The sequence below is a fragment of the Pocillopora damicornis genome, chromosome 12 (genome assembly GCF_964200805.1).
Source record: "Pocillopora damicornis chromosome 12, jaPocDami1.2, whole genome shotgun sequence".
NCBI lineage: Eukaryota > Metazoa > Cnidaria > Anthozoa > Scleractinia > Pocilloporidae > Pocillopora > Pocillopora damicornis.
Window position 1 is genome coordinate 20,633,838 of NC_142681.1, and position 18,842 is coordinate 20,652,679.

Sequence of the window (18,842 nt, forward strand, 5' to 3'; positions counted from 1 at the left end):
CAGCTGAGAGCTTTTGTGGTTGCGTGATGAGAAAATCGACCAATTAGATCGTATTTCGTGACAACAGAAGCCTTCTATGTAAATATGGGTGTGCTTATCACCATCGGATGCCCCTAGTGCCGGTCTTTGCAAATGTCACCCAACACTCTGAACACCGTGTAGTTCTTCAAAATTCAAATTACACCTATTTCAGGAAACTAGAGTTCAAAAATAAATTCTGTTTAAAGAGAATCACCCACGCGCGTGTGATGCTCAAGCTGTGGGCAAAGAGCTGAGAGGGAAAATTTATTATGATATTTTATTCCGAAGATCAAATTGTCATAGACGTGCAGTTTCATTTACGAGTGGACGACTCGCAAGTTACGGCCAGTGATCAAGCATGGATGTCCTTTCTTCTCAATACTCACACCATATTCAGCTTTTTTCTCATAATAATTATCACCAAACTCGGAATTCTTCGATCCGTCAAGATCAAAAGTGTACATGTTGATATCCAAGTTGTTGACCATCCAGGTAAGATGAAGTCTTTACTATAACTAAACTACAAACCGTATGTTCCCCAAACACAGTTGACATACGTTTTTTTAAATGCACTTCGAAGATTTCAGTGTCTAAATTGAAAGTAAATGTGTTACGTCTCCTCGCGATGTACAAAAAGGATTCGTATGTATGTTTTACAATCGACGACAGTAATAATAAATTCGCCAAGCCCTTTTCCCGACGCGGAGTTAAGCAGATGCAAATTTTTTAATCATACGATGTTAATCTCGACTTTTCATTGGTCGATCATTTTCGCATAGTTATTTGAATGTGCAAAATAAAATAGCAATGGATGACTCTGAGTAAGATTTTGAGAACATGCTTCAAATCAACTATTTTCATGACATTTCTCGTTTAAAGGAAGGCAAAATTTTATTGCGTGACTTAAAAAAAAAAAGAAAACTAAAGCTAATTGCACGCTTGGAAGAATGTAAATAAAGCTGGTCTTGTTAGAGGTGTGTGCACCTTCTTAAAGCAAACACCTTTGTCCATTCAGAAATAAAAACTTTCTGATCACAATCGCCCTTTCGTCACTCAAAGCGAGTTAGTGTTTGGAATATTTACACGTTAAATGCAATTAGGAATTTCTAAGTTTGTTCAATATTTTTTGATATGTTAATTTCAGTAACAGACTAACTGATGCGCAGCGAAGTGTGGTTTGCAAATTTTTTAGTAAATCATCAAGGCTATGCCTTTTGTACATTAAACACAACGACTGTCGAACGGAAAATAGACATTAGGATCCGAAAAAGGAGGAGGGTTTGAATGGGGGTCTGAGGAATGTTTCCTTAAGAAATGTTAAAAAAAAGGCTAAAATCTGCTCATAAAATTCTGATTTCTCTTAACGTTGTGAGGGCAAATATCAACAATGAACATTTAACGGTTAGTCTTCATTAAGAAAGGTAAACACTTTTGTTAAAAATTGCTAATATAGCACGATATGTCTGCCGCTAACTATGACAGTTACCAGACAAAAGGACAAAACTCACGTCCGAGCTTTAACCCTTGGACCCCTACAAGAGATTAGCATCTAATTTCTCCTCACAATATTACCCCTGATTCAAACATTAGGGTCATGAGAATGAAGGAAATGGTCACCAAATTAAAAAGCACTTGATTGTTAAACAAATTCTTCTTGTCAGCACCTCATGAAATGGATACAGAACAGTATGGAGAATATGCATACTGATGTTGGGATGATGAGGGTCAGAGGGCTACTGTTAGATAAACAAATGCATGAAGTTTGAAAAGAAAAGAAAAGTAAAATGTTACTGTTCATTTTAAGTTAAGCAGAAAAAAAGCGCGTTTGGCCAAAAGCTAAACAGCTGAGTAAAAACAAGTGTTTGTTTTGCCCAGCTGATCTGCTGATCAAACAAAAATTAACATCATTTGAAAGGCAAACAGCATGAAATTTACAAACTTGACGAATAGACGCATGGTGAAACATTTAGTTTTTTTATGCCTCAACGTTTTACAAAGAGACCAGCTAAATTAAAGTAATTTCAGCTCTGTTGGCCAAAAGTAAAATAAGAAAAATTAACCCTTTAACCCCTAAGAGTGACTAATCACCATCAAATCAAAAATAAGGCTGTGAGAACCAAGAAAATAATTCTCAACTTAAGAAGCTCTTGATTATTAAATAAAATACTCCTTATAAGTTTCTTGGTAACTGTGTAGGGAACAGTGTGGAGAATCTTTACACTTATGTCAGGGTGTAAGGTGTCAAAACCCGCATAAAACAAGAACACTAAAATTCTTACTTAGAGTCTGCTGAACTGTTTAAGCTCGTCACTTTTGATTGCTGTGGTCATTATTAATTCAAACAAGTTCTTCATCGAACTTGCGCCATGAGTGATATCGTCTCTTGTGCAAAAGGCTTCAGTATCGGCATAAACTTATGATCTAATTGGTGAGGTTTTTGATTCAGAGACGGCCTAGGAAGATTTTTCCTTCAAACAGATGGCGTTTGTTTTTCTTTTGTTTACGCCGTTAAAAACATGTAAAGCACAAGTATTTGGAAACACATAATGTTTAATCTTTCATTGGCGGTACCTCTTTTCTTTGGGCCAATTTTCTTCTCTAAACCACGTTCGTTAGAAAACTTCGATCACTCGCTCGTAAAGCTTGTTAAATATTCCACTCAGTAAAATAAAAAGGTAAAGTAGGTACGCTCTTTACTTTGCAAGGCCCTGTTTGGCGTGTAGACGTAAAAACTTGCAGAGAACACCGCCTTTACTCACAATAGACATGCCCAAATTGTTCAGATTCTTACATAAGAGCGGTCACGGTCATTGTCACGGTTATGGTCATGGTGTGGTGAGGCAGACAACCAAGTTTGTGAGCACTGCGTGAAATTACTGAGGATTGGGAAATGTTCAACAAAGCATCTCTTTTCACAATTCTTATTTTACGTCCTTGAAACTGCAAACCTCACAGAACCATTTTTCTCTCTTATTGCGATTATTTTTCTGGATATCATAGAAACACTTATGTGAAATGCACCTGAAGTACTTTATATATATATATATATATATATATATATATATATATATATATATATATATATATATATATATATATAATATTTTGAGAGGAAAAAAGGACGTAACTACATTTCCCGACAAGCCTGTTTCGTGAATCGCTTCACTCTTCAGGGTTTTATATATATATATATATATATTTTTTTATTTTTTTATTTTTTTTTAATATTACCCTTTACCGCATTGCCTTCAATATATTCTCTTGTCACGCCTTACGCAAGAGTTAATCGTGCGTGACCATAAATGCCATTATTCACAGGTTTGTCACATAAAAAATATATCAGTTAGGTACGTATTAATTAAATTAGATACAACCTCCATGGTAGAAAAAGATTTTAGGCCCTTATGTTTGAAGCTTTTAAATACTTCACCGAAAAAAACGAGCTTCTTTCGCTGCGTGATTTTCAAATTTCCGTGGCAACGTAATATGTTGCATAAGCTAGCTGACATTCGCTCGCACGTGCACAGAAGACGGGTATCATTCAGTAGCCAATGAAATCTTAGGAAAAAATTCCCGGATGTAACATACCACCAAAGCTATGTAAATGCCGTTCCTTCTTCCTTTCAGTGTGAAAGTACTGAAGGGAGTTGTCGTGTTTGTCGTGAGAGCTATCCGAAAGCTTGTCAATTTTGTGTCTGCAAGGCATAGAAGATTTATAACGACATTACATTAAACGTCCTCGACCGTACTTAATTCTCCTTATCATGCGAGTGCACGCTGATGATGATCATTCATTTTCCGGCTATCGACAACTGAACGATCTCAGACATGATTCCGTTTGGATAACATCTTGTGTTCTTTATGCCCACTCGGCAATCTGTCTTGTCGTGGTGGTTGCGTTTGCAAGCTACGGTATCGTTTGGCCGGTAAAGGAAAATTCGGATACACTACTGCACAAGACAACGAGGAGAGGTACGGGTTAACGAGTCGTCATCCTGGTAATGTACAAATGTTCAACTGAAAATTAGCATTTTGTCATCGCGTCCGCTCGACCGTCGCGGCCAAACCGGTTTCATCGGGTTTGTAACCAGTCGAAGCGGCACGTTTCCAGTCTCCTCCACCAACAATGGAGTGAAACGTCTTATTTGATATATAAATGGAGTATTTAGAGAGAAAGGCGATCGATTATCTGCTCTTTTGTAGGAAAGTAATGAAGTGTTGTTGTTCAGTTGACCCTGGTGTCTTCTCATCTTCGGTCACATCCCCTGTGTTGCGAAAGGAATTGGTTTCATTTTTTGATCATTTTAAGAATTTTTCCAGGGGTTAGACGAGGGAAGACCTCTTCTCATGAGTAAAATTGTGAGGGCAGAGAATTGACATTTAAATTTCATGGAATCACATTTTCAAACGAATATTTCGTAATTGTTTACGCGGAAGGTGTTGAGAAATGACTATGTTGGCGTCTATTGATTGGTGGCTTAAATCGTTCTCGCAAATAGTTTAAAAACACAACGGATTTTGCCAGACCAAAGGGTTAGTAGTGAGATTCATATGTCCTTTATATGCATGGTTGAAAGCACTGTGAAATAAATAATTCCAAGCCTGACACAGGGCCCCATTAAAACCAGCCTGTCTGGCTGTGGTGGGTTCACCCTGGAAATATCCATAATAAACAATCATTTCAAGAAGTTGAAAAATACCGCCTGGTGTTATTGTGATAACTGTAGAAAGCAACCTGCAATTTTAGAATCGATAGGGGTTTTGATCGAGTGGTTTCAAAATTGCAATATGGCTTGGTTTCGTGATCTAGTACAAAGTAATTTTCGATTGTCAACAGGTTCCTATCTGAAGTTGGCAGTAGTTTCGTTGAAACACGTTCGAAATTATGTTTACCATTTTCTACTTGAGAAACGAATTTTGTTTAACGAGAAAAGTAGATGTTTTAAAGGGGGAGATAGTCATCCAAACAATGGGATCCTGCCACAACATATCAAAGTTTTTTTTCATCGGATTTTGCCGTTGGACCGTAAAAGTACTGGGGCGTTTCTCTTAGGGTGTCACGTGAACGGCAAGTGAGCTCTGGTACAAAGTGTATGGAGACTCGTGTGACAATCTGTGAGGCCACCAATAGAAATTAAGTCTTTCATTTAGAAGGTAACCTGGTCAAACATGAGAAACCTCTATTTGTCCTGAAATAGCTTTTGAACCTGATATGTATCTCGTCATGCGGACATTCGGTTCATATGACATGTGGGAATCAACATTTTTCTATTTCGATAGAACTTTCATATTCTCATTCTTACCGCTAAATTTATGAAAAAAGCGAGAGCAGTAAGCTAGATACCAACGAAATATCACTGGGCACGTGATCAGGGTTTAAAAGGACGTTGCCTAAGCCTCCCTTCCCCTAGGATAAGAGCGAATCCTTCCCATGGGCCTCCGCACGCATTTACGCTCTAACGTGGATGTCGCGATTTTCAAGTGAAATTTCTCAACGCATTCTGTGACATGTCTTTTCCATTACAAAGAATTTAATTGAGAGAAGAGCAATAGCGTAATTGCATCTGATAACGATGCATAGTATTTTTCGAGGATCAGCGAAGACGCTGTCGTACAATTTCTACTCTATATCCTCGACGATTGTCGGCAAATCGTTCGAAGGAGTGTCGACACGATTACCTATTCTGTACAGTAAAGTTACAATCCTTGGATTCTATCGTTCGTTTTCGCATTCTCAAAGAGGTAAGGCAATCGGTACACAGAAGGGAGGTTACGTTGCAACTCTGGGAAAGCCATGGCCGAGAGTGCATCGAGAAACCAATCGATTTTAGTCACATGCCCACGCAAAACCTGTACCCTCTTAACTCCTAGCTAATCTTTACCTTGACGCCTATTGAGCGAACGGAGTCTGATAAATTTTTCACTGCTCATAATTTTCAAATAAGTTGAGGAGAAATTAGAATTGTTTCTTTTCATCTTCAGGCGCCCGAAGACTTGGAACTGCTGTAAGAAATTACATGCGAACCCTCCGATGGTTCAGTATCCCAGCGAGTGTTGGCTTCGCTTACGTTTGTTATCAACAATTCTGGCACATCAGGGAGAGAGAAAAACGTAAATTACATGCTGGTGAATCTCTTGAACCTAGTCAATGGCAGGTGAGGTTGCGTAACTAAGACGTCTTTTGGTGTCACGCGAGTTCGAGTTTCATTTAAACGGGTGAATTTTAGCTAAATTACCCACTTTGTTATCATTTCAGGTTGCATTGTTCAAGAAATTGCCCACAAGAGCTTGTTCACGTGCTTTAGGAGCAGTTTGTGATATTGACTTGCCACCATGGTTACGTAAACCCATCATTGGCTCATATTCGTGGTATTTTGCCTGTAATGTTACTGAAGCTGTAGAAGAAGAAATTGTTAACTATTCAAGTCTCGGAGCCTTCTTCAGAAGACAACTTAAACCTGATGCAAGAAGAATCTGTGATGCAAGTTGTATCGTAAGTGCTCATTTTATTTTATGATTTGTCAGTAGGAAGGTGTCATTTTCTTCAAACATTTATTTCCTTTTCATAGGATCTTTTTAAATGGGTCAGTTATAGGTTAATGGCCAAATTACAACTAATTTTCTGGAGCTGGAGGAGTAATCCTGTTTGAAACCTTGTTAAATTTCATTCACTCTTCCTAGGTGAGCCCTGCAGATGGTACTGTTCTGCATTTTGGTGAGGTGCAAAATGACTTAGTGGAACAAGTCAAAGGAATAACTTATTCAATGAAAACTTTCCTTGGACCTAATCAACCATCTGCTTCCACCTACAAAGAACAAGAGTCTAATGACAATAAAAAGCTTTATCACTGTGTTATTTATCTTGGACCCGGTGACTACCACTCCTTTCATTCACCAAGTGAATGGAATGTAAAGCAAAGAAGACATTTTCCAGGTTTGTCATCTTTTCATGCATAGTTCTTTTTCATGATTAGACCAAGAAGGCTAAAGTTTTCACTTAGTAGGGTACAATATTTTCCTGTAGCTAGCCTCGTGTGACAACTTACAACACAGTTACCTTTCTTTTAAGAAGGTAAATCTTTCTCTTTAAAAGGAAACCTTCTGTAGTTATCATTCTCATCATTGTTCTCCTTTTTCCAGGAGATTTGTTTTCTGTGCATCCAGGAATAGCTCGTATGGTTGCTGGTCTTTTCAACCACAATGAGCGTGTTGTTCTTACTGGTACATGGAAACATGGATTTTTTAGTTTTACTGCCGTGGGAGCTTACAATGTTGGATCTATCAACCTCAAGTTTGATCAGGTGACAAATTATTCCCTAACTTATATCCATCTTTGACTTGACCAAGTCCATTCAGTTTATTTCTCTTTTTATCCTTGTCAGTGTAAACTGAGGCTTAAGTGTATTGCATCTTCATCCCATGGCTAAGGCCTGATCAACTAAAATATAGAGAATACCTCTTTTTGAGCTGCTTACTAGTTAATACATCTTTCAGAAAATGCATCTAGATTTGCATTCCCTTTCTGAAATTAAGAGATGCCAAGTATTTTTTCCTTGGATAAATCGAGCAGTTCTTTGCTTCCATTAACCTCCACTTTCTTTCAAGCTACACTGAACAAAGACTTAGCATTTGTAAAAGATGCAAGGGTGGTGTCAATGACTTTTTTCCATCTTGAACTTAACTATTTCCATATAATTTGACAGGATTTGAAGACAAATTGTCCAGGGAGATATTCAGAAGGATCATTTGATGAGTGTGATTATATTAGTGATGAACCTAATGGAGTATCCCTTGTGCGTGGTGAAAGGATGGGAGCATTTAACCTTGGATCAACAATTGTCCTGATATTTGAAGCCCCCACAGACTTTAAATTTGATGTGCAACCTGGACAGAAACTGAAATATGGTGAACCAGTTGGATCTTCAAGAGAAGATACAGATTAGACAAATTATCAAGTAATGTAGCTAATTTTTGAGGTGGAGATACATGTATTTTTGTTTTCTTGGGATATTTAAACATGAGAGCTCTTTCTAAATCTTCTGAAACTTCAAACACTCAAGATTTCCATATACCCAAAAAACATGATCTTAAGAGAAATCTTTTGTCTTGCCATTGTTTTCTTTTACCAAATTACTGTGTGCATAATGAAGTATGGGGTTATATGGAAATCTTGTCAATATCTCTATGGTTTAGTTATCATTAAGTTGTTTTTGTGGAGGGCTGTGTTGATTATGTGGACCACACATATTAGCAAGTAGCTGTCTGCTCTTCAAAGAAAGAAACTAATAAAAATAATTCAAGTGGAAAAATATCACTTAAAAAAAAAAACTGCTGTTGAAATTAAAAGCAGCTCTAAGGTCTGCAGGTAATTTTATCAATGACATTAACATTTGTCCATGAGACAGCCCATGTTCTGTCAAGGACTAAAATTTAGTGAGTATTGAAAACTCTTGAATTTAATTGTTAGTTTAATTGATTTGGGTGAGCTATATGATCATCTGAATATTTTTCATTGTGGCTTTACAAAATCTTAGTCTTGGTTGTTCAAACACATTCATGCAACTCATTATTAAATATAAGGATCAAATTCTCTCTGATTTTCAATATGACATGTTTAAAAATCCTGAGAAACTTGTTGAATCTGTACAAAGATTATATTGGAAAAAAATATTTATTATACATAATTTGTTTATAACAAGGGGAACCAATGATAGATGTGAACTGATCAATCAATTATACTTATTTCACCTATGTTAGGTCCACAATTAGAATTTATTTTTACTAAATGTTTACAAAAAGAAAAAAACATAACATTTTTTTTTAAGGATTAAACATTTAATCCTACCCCAAAAATTATTGAAAACAAAGTTTGTAAAGCCTAGTCCCATTGGTAGGCAAGGTCAGGTGGAATCATGAAGAGGATTTAGTTTGTGCAACCTTCCATGGACCAAGTGTAGTTTGAGGACTATGTAAGGCTGGAAATGTTTTAAATCCATACTTGCAAGTAAAGTTAACTTGGTTCTGTATGTAATGACCCAAAAATCTGTGGGAATCACCATATACTGATAATGTTGGCGTTGAAATTTGATAGTAGGAAAGAGACTAAAAGAAACCTTGACAAAAAAAAAAAATTAAAGTAAAGGACCCAAAATACAGGAAGTGTCGCATTTTAATAGAAAAAGAGAAAAATTGGAAAAATATGTGCTGCATGCTCCATTTAAAGAGTAAGTATTTTTTCATTCAGACAGGTAAAACTCTCCAATAGTAGCTCAATGTAGTCCACTTTAGTGACACAGTTGTTTCTGAAGATATCTAGACTAGTTTTTACAAAGATGAGAAAGTTACAGAAACAGTTCTGGCAACCATTTAAGAATTTCAATTCTTAGGTCCTGTTGCTTCTTATCACTTGTGTTAAACTCATCCTTCACTGTACTGCTTGAATTGTCAATAAAATGTTCTAAATTTTTCAAAATAGTTCTTGTTGATGAAATATGTCGCAAACGAATCTCTCCTTCCAGTGGCTCACAACTTCTTCTGGATCTTGAAGGTAAAAGTTGAGAGACTGTGGAATCTAGTTACACAGGAATGACACTGGCTTTGATCAGTTCACTTTGCAAACTCTTTATGTTGATATTTGTGGACCCCTATAAGCGACTAGCATCTAATTTTGGCTCAATCACCCCCAAATGACAAGGTTACAAGAATAAAATTATCACCACCTAAAGAAACTTGATTGTCAAATTCTCCTTGACAGAACCTAAGGAAATGTATAGAGTACAGTTGGGAGAAAATGCAAGCCGATGTTATGGTGTAAACGGTGAAATCAACTCACACAGCAGATACAACAAAAAGGCTTGTGATACAAACACCAAACCATTTATTTCAGCCATAGAGAGCCTTCTGAGTTGGACACAACTTTTCCTTAGTTAACACATTTTCAGCCATACTAAGATGATGAGTTCTTGTGATATTTAAGGACATCTTTGTACTGTGATGGAGCCTTGTCAGACTGTGCTTGGTGCCATTCTGACCACACATCAGACGATAACTCTGCCAGACTTTTCTTACGCCTTATTTCTATAAACCTCTGCTCAAGCTTGTCAGCTATTAAAGCTGCAAGAAAAGATGGATGTAATGAGTTCTGTTAACTTTGCAACATTAGAAAATGAAAATCAAATCATGATTACCACTGAGAAGTGGGAGGTGAAGTGGGCAAATTGCCACAGCACTTGATTTTAGGGGAAGGTCATTGAGTTGTAGTCTTAGGAAAGATTCTATAATCTGACAGTACCCTCTCTACTAAGGATGTTGCTGACCTACCAGGGAAACTTGACAAAACAAGGGGGGAGGGGGGGAAAGGACTTGTAATGGACTAAAATGCCATCCAGGGGTAAGGAGGGTAGCTATAATACTCATGGTTGCTTTATGCTGTGGAAAACCAGATAAGTTTTGTGCTGCAGGTCAGTTAGCTAGAGAAAAGACTTGACCTGTTTTTTTTTCCCTATTTTTCTTTTTAAATGAGAAGGAGAGGGGATACCCCTATCATGATCTGTTATCTCACGCATTTCTTTGCAACTTGATATACAAACTGTTATTTAAAAGTACCCTAAAACTATAAAAAAAAAACATACTTTCTCTGCAGTGTGTAACAGTAAATGACACAGGGCCTGAAAAAGAAAAAAAGAGGATTTTACTGTTAATTATTTACAGCTTGTGACAAAAAGGCCTGAAAAGCCAGCTTGTAAACATATTACCTATCACAAGCTTACTATTCCACCTGCCTTTTTCTTTTGATTACATCATTAGTGAATACCACAATTCATTACATTATCTCACCTGAAACAGATTTCAAAAGCTTCACAACACGCTTGTGATCAAGTCCTTCCACACTCTAAACAAAAGACAAAACATTAAGAGGAATTCAGTGTGATCACTATACCCCAAAATTCAAAGAGAAATACACATTAGTTCCACTGTTTCTCAGTAGAGCAAGAAACATATAGCTACCATTCTGTTCAGTTGACTAACAAAAACAAACCCCAGATTTCAATTTAACCCCATTTATCAATTTGCTAGAAAGTTTTCTGCCTGATGCAGTCTTCTTTCCATTTCATTATGCCAACTAAAAAATAATGATAATCAATAACAAGAGTAGTTATTATTTTACTTACTCTGTCATTTACAGCAAGAATTTTATCTCCAACCTTAAGTCCTCCATGTCTACAAAAAAAGACATGAAAAAAATTAAAAAACCTTCTCCTTGAAAAAAAAAAAAAAAAAAAAAGGCAACAACAACAATTCTTTGACATGACATGACCTGTTGACTTATGGCTTTTTATCCTTGATTTATTTTTCAGTTCATTTTAAGCAATAAACTTGTTAATTAAAAGAGATTCTGGTAGATTAGATGGGGCTACTCCAACTTGTAAATCAAGACAACACTCCTTTCTACTAGAAAATGTGTCCAAAACTGTGAGAGCTACCTCAATTAACCTTTTAATTCCTCACAGTGAGTAGCATCTTATTTCTCCTTTTAATCATTAGACATTATCATGGGTGAATCAAACACAAGAGTAGAGGAAATTATCAATAGCTGAAGAAGCTCTGGATTGTTCAACAAATTCTCCTTGTCAGCACTATAGGATATGTGCAGAGACCAGCAAGGAGAATCTGCCTGATGATATTAGGGTGAAAAGGATAAATACTCATTTTGTTATTGGTATAATTACCATGTTTAAACAAAGAGGTATACTCACTTGTCCGCAATACTGTCTTTCACTATGTGAGATATAAACACTGGTGACATGTAATAACACTCAAGAAACTTGTCTGTCTGTTTTTTCTTCATCTCTCCTCCCCTTATGTGGAATCCAAAACTGTCATTTTCCTGATAAGACAAAAACAAGAAGTGTCATTTAAAACCCTTTCCATTAATGTGCTCATTTGCCTATGATTGGCATTTATAATTACCACTCCCTTTGTCCAAAACCCACAGATTTTCTTCTCATGCTGTGTAATACATGATTGTTAACCCTTCAACTCTCATGAATGACCAAGACAGAATTTCTCCTTACAATATCAATACAATATCAACTAGATTAGTGATGAGAAAAAAGAAAAATACCAATTTGGGATTAGATGATCCAAAGCTAAATTCTCTGAACTAACACTATGAGAATTGTACAGTTGATAGTAAGGAGAATGACAAATTTGATCTGGGAGTTAAAGGGTTAAGACCAGTTTCCTTTCAATAAGTATCAGAAACAGAGTTGTACTTTCAGTTTCCTTTATTACCTCACAATTGTAAAGAATCTGACCCTTTCTCTGCCAAGATCTTTAAATCACTTCAATCTTCATTCTGTCTTCCATACCACTCTTACCGTATTAACTCTGAGAATTTATAATTGAATCAAACAATGTCCCTAAACTAATGCTGTACTATCTTCTTACAACTTGAAAATAAATAGACATCATGAGGAGAAACTTCTTTTCTGTCACCCCTAGAGATAAAAGCATTACCATGGTCTGCTGAAGTTTCAGACAGAATAATAATGAATCTAATCAAAAAGGATGCAAAAACTCTCTGAAACACCACTGGAAGTTTGTTTTCAATCATATAATTTATCAAAAAAAAATTTTAAACCAGTTTCAAGAAAAAAAGTATTAAATGATTTTAGCAATGCTATCAAAAACCACTAACAATAATCTGACTTAGGTTACAAACATTACAACCCAAATTTTTAAAGCATACCTTTTCCAACTCAACTACTCTCTGTTCAGCAACAGTCAAACCAAGATCAATATTTTCTTCTTTTACAAAATCATCCCCATCAAGAGCTAACTGAAACTTGTTGAATTCATCAGGATAGTGATCTAGTAAAGCCCTCTGGCATGCCTGGAGTGAAAAATAAATGGAGGATTAAATATAGAATTGCTTAGATATAGAATTTCTCTTTTCATGAACAACTCAATATCTCACTCAATCGCTTTGCTCACTTGTGGGATATTGAGTTGAACATGAAAAGAGAAAATTAATTCTGTGTCAAAAAGCAACCATGTGTTCTTTTGTTTCCTTTATAAACACACTTTTCTCAGTGCTAGAAATACTTGTAAAACACCACAGTTTATAGAATAAAATGTCCTAACTTCTTTACTCATATGATCTGATTGGTTAATTAATAGATTAGATTATATTCTAACTTGCCATATTAGATGTAAAATGCTCATTATCTTACGCAATGTAATCTGTATGAGAATGACTAAGTTGTTTGATACAAACTCAGCTTACCTTTTTCTCTGCTGATACAAGTGAGTGGCAGATACCTAGAGACACAAATGTTATTCAAAATCATTAACACAGCATGTCTGAATCCTGTTTGGTCACATGATATTTTAGAGAATGATAGCATTTACATCTATTTTACTATGTCCATAGTTATTTAGCACCTTTAATCCTTGAACTCCCAAGATCTGATTGCTAATTCTCCCATCACACTGCTACAAATTTCCTTGTAAATTAGTTTCAAGATTTTGGTGTTACATCAAGATAACAGCTTATACCCAACAAGTTTGATTATTCTCATAACCTATTTGTTGGCTAATGCGTGGATATTACAGGGAGAAGATACATGTTAATCACTACTGGGAGTTAACAGAAAGGCACTGATTTACTAATCACAACTTGGTTAAGCAGAGAAGGAAAAGACACCAATGGGCAAGATACATGTAGGGAGGAATCAGTGAGTGACAGGATTACATTGCAGCTCTAAAAGCCACACAGCGTCATAATGAGCAAGTAATCACAACCCAAGAACAAAACCTGGAAGTTGCACTTTTTTTGTGGAGAAGTAAACAGGGAGATTTTAACCAGAATGACTTATTAATTCATTAAAATTAAAACCTAAAATTTACAAACAAAAGAGAAGCTAAAGAGACATTAAATGACGGTCACTTTCACTGACTGAAAACTGAAAGACTGTCCTGACAAGAAGTCTTACCTTTCCCTAAAATTTCCCTATTTTCACCCCTTGTCACAATGACACCATAGATGAATGGGTTGTTCACATTATACTTGGACTTGCTTTTCTCTTGGAAATCAAGTCTGGGGATAAAAAATTATTTTCTTTAAATTAAACTTACAAATGATTCACTATTACCAACATCTTAATATCAATAATGGGGTTTCTCTAATTCAAATGGGAAGACTGGATCATAAATAACCAAAAGTTAGAACAGATAGCTTTTGTCTCCTGGTTTCATTTTCTTCGTAACTTATTCAATGTATTTTAGCAATAGACCCCATTAGCTTGTATGTTTTGTTCAACCAGTTCAGGTCTCAAAGGAATTTCTAGGTTCTTCTTTCATAAAATTTGCCCACATTTGCTTACAAATAAGTGGAAATTTGAAAGAATGGCAACTATCAGCAGTCTTATCACATGACTTGAAATAGAAATTATGAGTACAATTATACCAGTTGTAAGTTAATCATAATGTGGTAACATAACTTCAATGTTTGATTCAAGGGTGATATTGTATGGAGAAATTACTTACTTTACTTTTAAAGGAAAGTATCCCTTTTCAACAGATATTTGCTGAAGAATGAACTTGGGGTGTTGGAGTTTCACCATCTCTTCAACCTTCTCTTTAGTTAGCTCAGGTATAAGATGAGTCTTCACGAATGCATCTGCATTCTTAGGACTCTAATAAAGAAGAAAATCTTCAAAATAAGAGAATTTCCTACATCACCATATCTCACTTTGGAAAATAAATGTCTTTATCATTAACTCATCACATATCCATTTAGAGATTAGATATTTGAAAAATTTTGTGTGTGCTTAAAACATCTGAAAGGCTTATTACCCAATAAACCAACATAAACTGTGGCCAACTGTTTAGAAAACTTAACATGTTACACAAAATCCATCACTGACCTGATGAGTATAAACTACTCCCACCAGAGCAAGCACAGTTTGTCTCTGCATCAGTTCTTTAGATTGTCGCTAAACATCAAAAAGTAAAGGTGTCATTGTGCATCCACAAGATTTATTAACCCATGTACTCCCAAGATTTCATTAGTAATTCTCCTTTTTGTCTGCTATACAATTCTTATGATATTAGTTTGAAGAACTTGGTTTTTGATATATTTTTCTCTGTTCTCGTCACTTGTCTACTCAATATTTCACTTAGGGTTTAGGGTTAGGGTTAGGAGAAATTCTGTCTTGGTCACTTATGGTAATTAAAAGGGTTAAGACAAGCACTATACAACAGAAATAATACAAAAGAACAAAGACGGGTGTTGAATGATTAAAAAAAGAAAAGCCTTTGCTAGGAGCTATATATGCATTTTAGGTCACATAAGTTCAACATATTTATCCCCAAGAGACACAGTCTGATTGGGTTATCAAACCTCCAACTAAGAGCTTAGGGATAGAAAACTAGAAAGTAAAATAAGAGTGAATGTCTGCAGCACAAGATATCTTAAGTGGTTCACAACTATCTTGTTATGGAAGTAGACAAATCAGTCAGTAGAGATTAGTATTGAACTGAGTCAGATTTTACACTCACATAGTAGAGAGTTTTTTGCATAATGTCCCATTCTATTGCCTTCTGCATTATAAAATCTTCTAAAAAACTGTTCTGTAGATCCCTGAGACCAAATCAAAACACAATTAAGAGGGTATAATGGTCAATCTGTATCAAGGATCAAATTGACTAAGATGATATTCAAATTAAGCAATATGGAAACATAATTGTTGTGAAGGACTCCAAACTCTTAATCATATTACATGATGGTGATTTAAATGTTAAATAAATGTGCTAATTTGACAGATTGTGTTGATTTAAGAGCACAAGCAAGTGATATATCTTACCCTTACCAAATCTCTGCAGCTGAAAGTTGAGGAAAGTTTTCAAACAGGTATTCAGTGAAGCTCTTTCTTGCAGTTTGTGCTCCTATAAATTGGATAGTGAGCTTGTTATTATAGATCCATAGTCTTTATCGCATTGACCCTTTACACCCTAACATCAGCATACATGTTCTCCATACTGTTCTCTATATATTACCTAATGTGCTGACAAGGAGAATATAATTAACATTCATGACAGGGCGTGAAATTGCGCCTAATACAGGCGCCAATGCGACTAAATTTTTCACTTTGGCGACCAAATCCTGAAAGTTAGTCGCCAAATTGGCAACTAGAACGTTTCATTATAACCTTACCAAGAGATATAGAGAATTTTAAAAATTTGCAAAGATAAATCTGCGGCAAACTTCCTCATTAAGTTTGTTTCCAAAACGTAGCACATGTATCTCGATCGATAACTAGACACCATCTTGGATTTAGATAAGCCTGAACGTTGTATATCATCCATCCTAGTGTCCAATTTGTAGCATGTTAAAGATCTTTTCCCTAACTTGATTTTGGAGGGCCTATCTAGAACGCTGACAGCGTAAAGAAAGATTTTGTTTGTCTTTGAAAATGGCGACCAACTTTTTTTGAATTAGCTACCACTTTGAAGAATTTAGTAGCCAAGTGGCTATCAGAAAAAAAAAAAATTTCACGCCCTGCATGAGCTTTTTGAGTTGGGGATTGTTACCTTATTCTCCTGCTCTTTATGTGTAATTAAGGGGTGATCTTGTCGGGAGAAATTAGATGCTAATCACTCTTAGGGGTCAAAGAGTTAAAGCAACTTACTGCATCTTTGTATTTATAGACGAAACAACAGAAGTGTTTCATCAGTGTTGAGTCTTACCAATAAAAGCAAGCTTTTCATTAAATCCAAATGACCCTGATAGTTTGGCGGCATTTTGTAGAAGGAATGACTCATGAGTGAATGCTGCTAAAAGATTTCTTTCTTCTGAAATATCCACATTGAGCTGCGTGGCAAATTTGACAATATTTTCCCTGAAAGCTAAAGAAAAATGGGATCAACAACAGTCAACTGATAACAACCAAGGGTTAATCTTGGTTTAGGGGAGGGGAGTTGCTTAGATACTGACATTGATTAGATACTGACATATCATTGCAGAATTGCAGGGTTACTGATATTATTTCATTGTGCTATTTTGAACAATTGGCCTCAAATTACATTGAATCTCACCATTTAATGAAAATGTCTTAATACTCCCAAAAAATCACATAATTCAAGTAGGGATTAGAGTGAACTCTTATAAAAAATTTTTACAAAACTCAGTGTTATTTCAAGGTGATTTACATCAAAAAGCCTTGTAGTGCTTAAAAGGGATACACTATCATGATCTTAAGACTTGGTTGATAACATCACAAAATAAACCCATCTTGATAATTTACCTAAACAAGAAAATTTTTTTTCCTGTAACAAAAACAACAAACTATACACCTTTATTCAAGACTGAAGGATATGATTTAATTTGTCTAATATGGTCCAGACAAAATTTGTGTTAATACCTTTGTTTGTCAGAGGGACTTTGTTTTGTTGGACCTTTGCCTCCTTCAAAAAGAAAAAAAGAAAAAAAATAATTTAATGTTAAGAAGAGCAGTTAAGGACCATTTGATTGTGATTTCTGATGATTCCTTAAATTTTTAGTCTTCCATACCATAACACCTTGCACACAGACAAAAACTAGGTACAAATCAGTTATAAGAGTATGGTAGAAAGTTTAAATGATATGAACCTAGTATGAGATGCAACCAATACTAGGAAATTTCATAACATTTAAGACATAACAAATAGTTTAGTCCAGCATATTAACAAAGAGGTCCATTCTGATTTCTATAACACAAAATGTATTTCCATAGCACAAAGTATATTTCCATTTCTCCAGGATGTGAGGCCACTGAGTCCATCACTAGTTACATCCCAATATTTCATCAACCTTCCCTGGAAATTTTTCATAACTCATTTACACTGAACGCCATCTTAACTGCCATATGGGTGCTCAAAGGTTATAACCCAAAAAAGGAACAACACTAGGAGTCTTAAAAACATGAGGATTAAGAGTTGAGGATAGTGAGTTATCTATCATTTAAATCAACTAATGATCAAAAGTCTATGCACTTAGGCTTTTGTACCATTGAAATTTCACCCTGTTGTGTGTATTTTAAATAAAAATTGTTTTTAAAGTGGATACCTTATTCTAGATCTGGAATCCCAAAATGTCACCTTCTCCCTACCAACCCCTCCTTCCTCCCCAGTCCCCCTTCCCTTAGGCCAAGTTTGGAACATTAGGGAACATCTTACATGTTTCCAGGGTTAAATACCTTGATTACTTTTCATTATCTTATATCCCGTTCGAACCAAATATCATTGGGATTATCACGTACCGGAGGATACACTTCACTTGATGTAGAATACCGCAATACAGATGACATCTTCGGATCCGATATTTTGCATAAAATGCTTCTCTGTTTTAGACATGAAATACCGCAACAAACACACCGTGAAGATGACACACTTTGTGAAGATAATTTGTACAGATAGTCACTTTTAAATCTCCACGTAAATGAAGTTCTAAACAATGGTAAAACGTTTCTTGTCTGACCAATAACACCGCTCATTGTGATCAGCTGTGATAGTGAACACTGGTGTCAAAAGGTTTCCAGCAGCTTGAGGTAAAAGCTGTTAAACTGACCGCACTTAATTTTGACAGGAAAACAAACACTTCCAACCAAAGGCAAATATTCCGACAGTAATTTCGCAAAGTTACGAGTAGAAATCCATGGTTCCTTCATTGTGGCTTAGCCGCCATGATGATGCCAACCATACACGTGAGGAGACTGTTCGTACCCAGTCTCCACTCCATTTCTGAGATCCTCTAGCCTCTACTTCAAGCCGAGGGTACA

The 18,842-nt window shown here is 35.8% G+C and overlaps 2 protein-coding genes across 4 annotated transcripts; one reads left to right on the top strand and one right to left on the bottom strand.

The window, feature by feature from the left end:
- The first annotated feature begins 92 nt into the window (after positions 1-92).
- Positions 93-9,493, top strand: LOC113670943 (phosphatidylserine decarboxylase proenzyme, mitochondrial). 3 transcript variants are annotated; one of them, XM_089190480.1, is made up of 7 exons: positions 96-513; positions 3,649-3,993; positions 6,004-6,176; positions 6,278-6,514; positions 6,703-6,955; positions 7,162-7,322; positions 7,725-9,493. In XM_089190480.1, exons 2-7 carry the CDS (start codon positions 3,786-3,788, stop codon positions 7,962-7,964), a joined length of 1,272 nt encoding a protein of 423 aa, XP_089046606.1. In that variant the 5' UTR covers positions 96-513; positions 3,649-3,785; the 3' UTR covers positions 7,965-9,493. The 3 variants fall into 3 exon arrangements, with proteins under 3 accessions (XP_027042956.2, XP_089046606.1, XP_027042958.2); XM_027187155.2 differs by lacking the exon at positions 3,649-3,993 and having other exon boundaries at positions 93-513; XM_027187157.2 differs by lacking the exons at positions 96-513; positions 3,649-3,993 and adding an exon at positions 5,206-5,763.
- Positions 9,494-9,861: 368 nt separating this feature from the next.
- LOC113670942 (uncharacterized) lies at positions 9,862-18,820 on the bottom strand. Its single transcript, XM_027187154.2, has 15 exons — positions 18,324-18,820; positions 17,448-17,490; positions 16,774-16,932; positions 15,897-15,972; positions 15,586-15,667; positions 14,952-15,020; positions 14,572-14,720; positions 14,019-14,122; positions 13,310-13,344; positions 12,773-12,916; positions 11,778-11,908; positions 11,193-11,241; positions 10,858-10,912; positions 10,653-10,688; positions 9,862-10,134 (listed from the first exon to the last, which is right to left on the bottom strand). The coding sequence occupies exons 1-15, from the start codon at positions 18,555-18,557 to the stop codon at positions 9,968-9,970; spliced, it is 1,533 nt and encodes a 510-aa protein (XP_027042955.2). The 5' UTR covers positions 18,558-18,820; the 3' UTR covers positions 9,862-9,967.
- Positions 18,821-18,842: the final 22 nt, after the last annotated feature.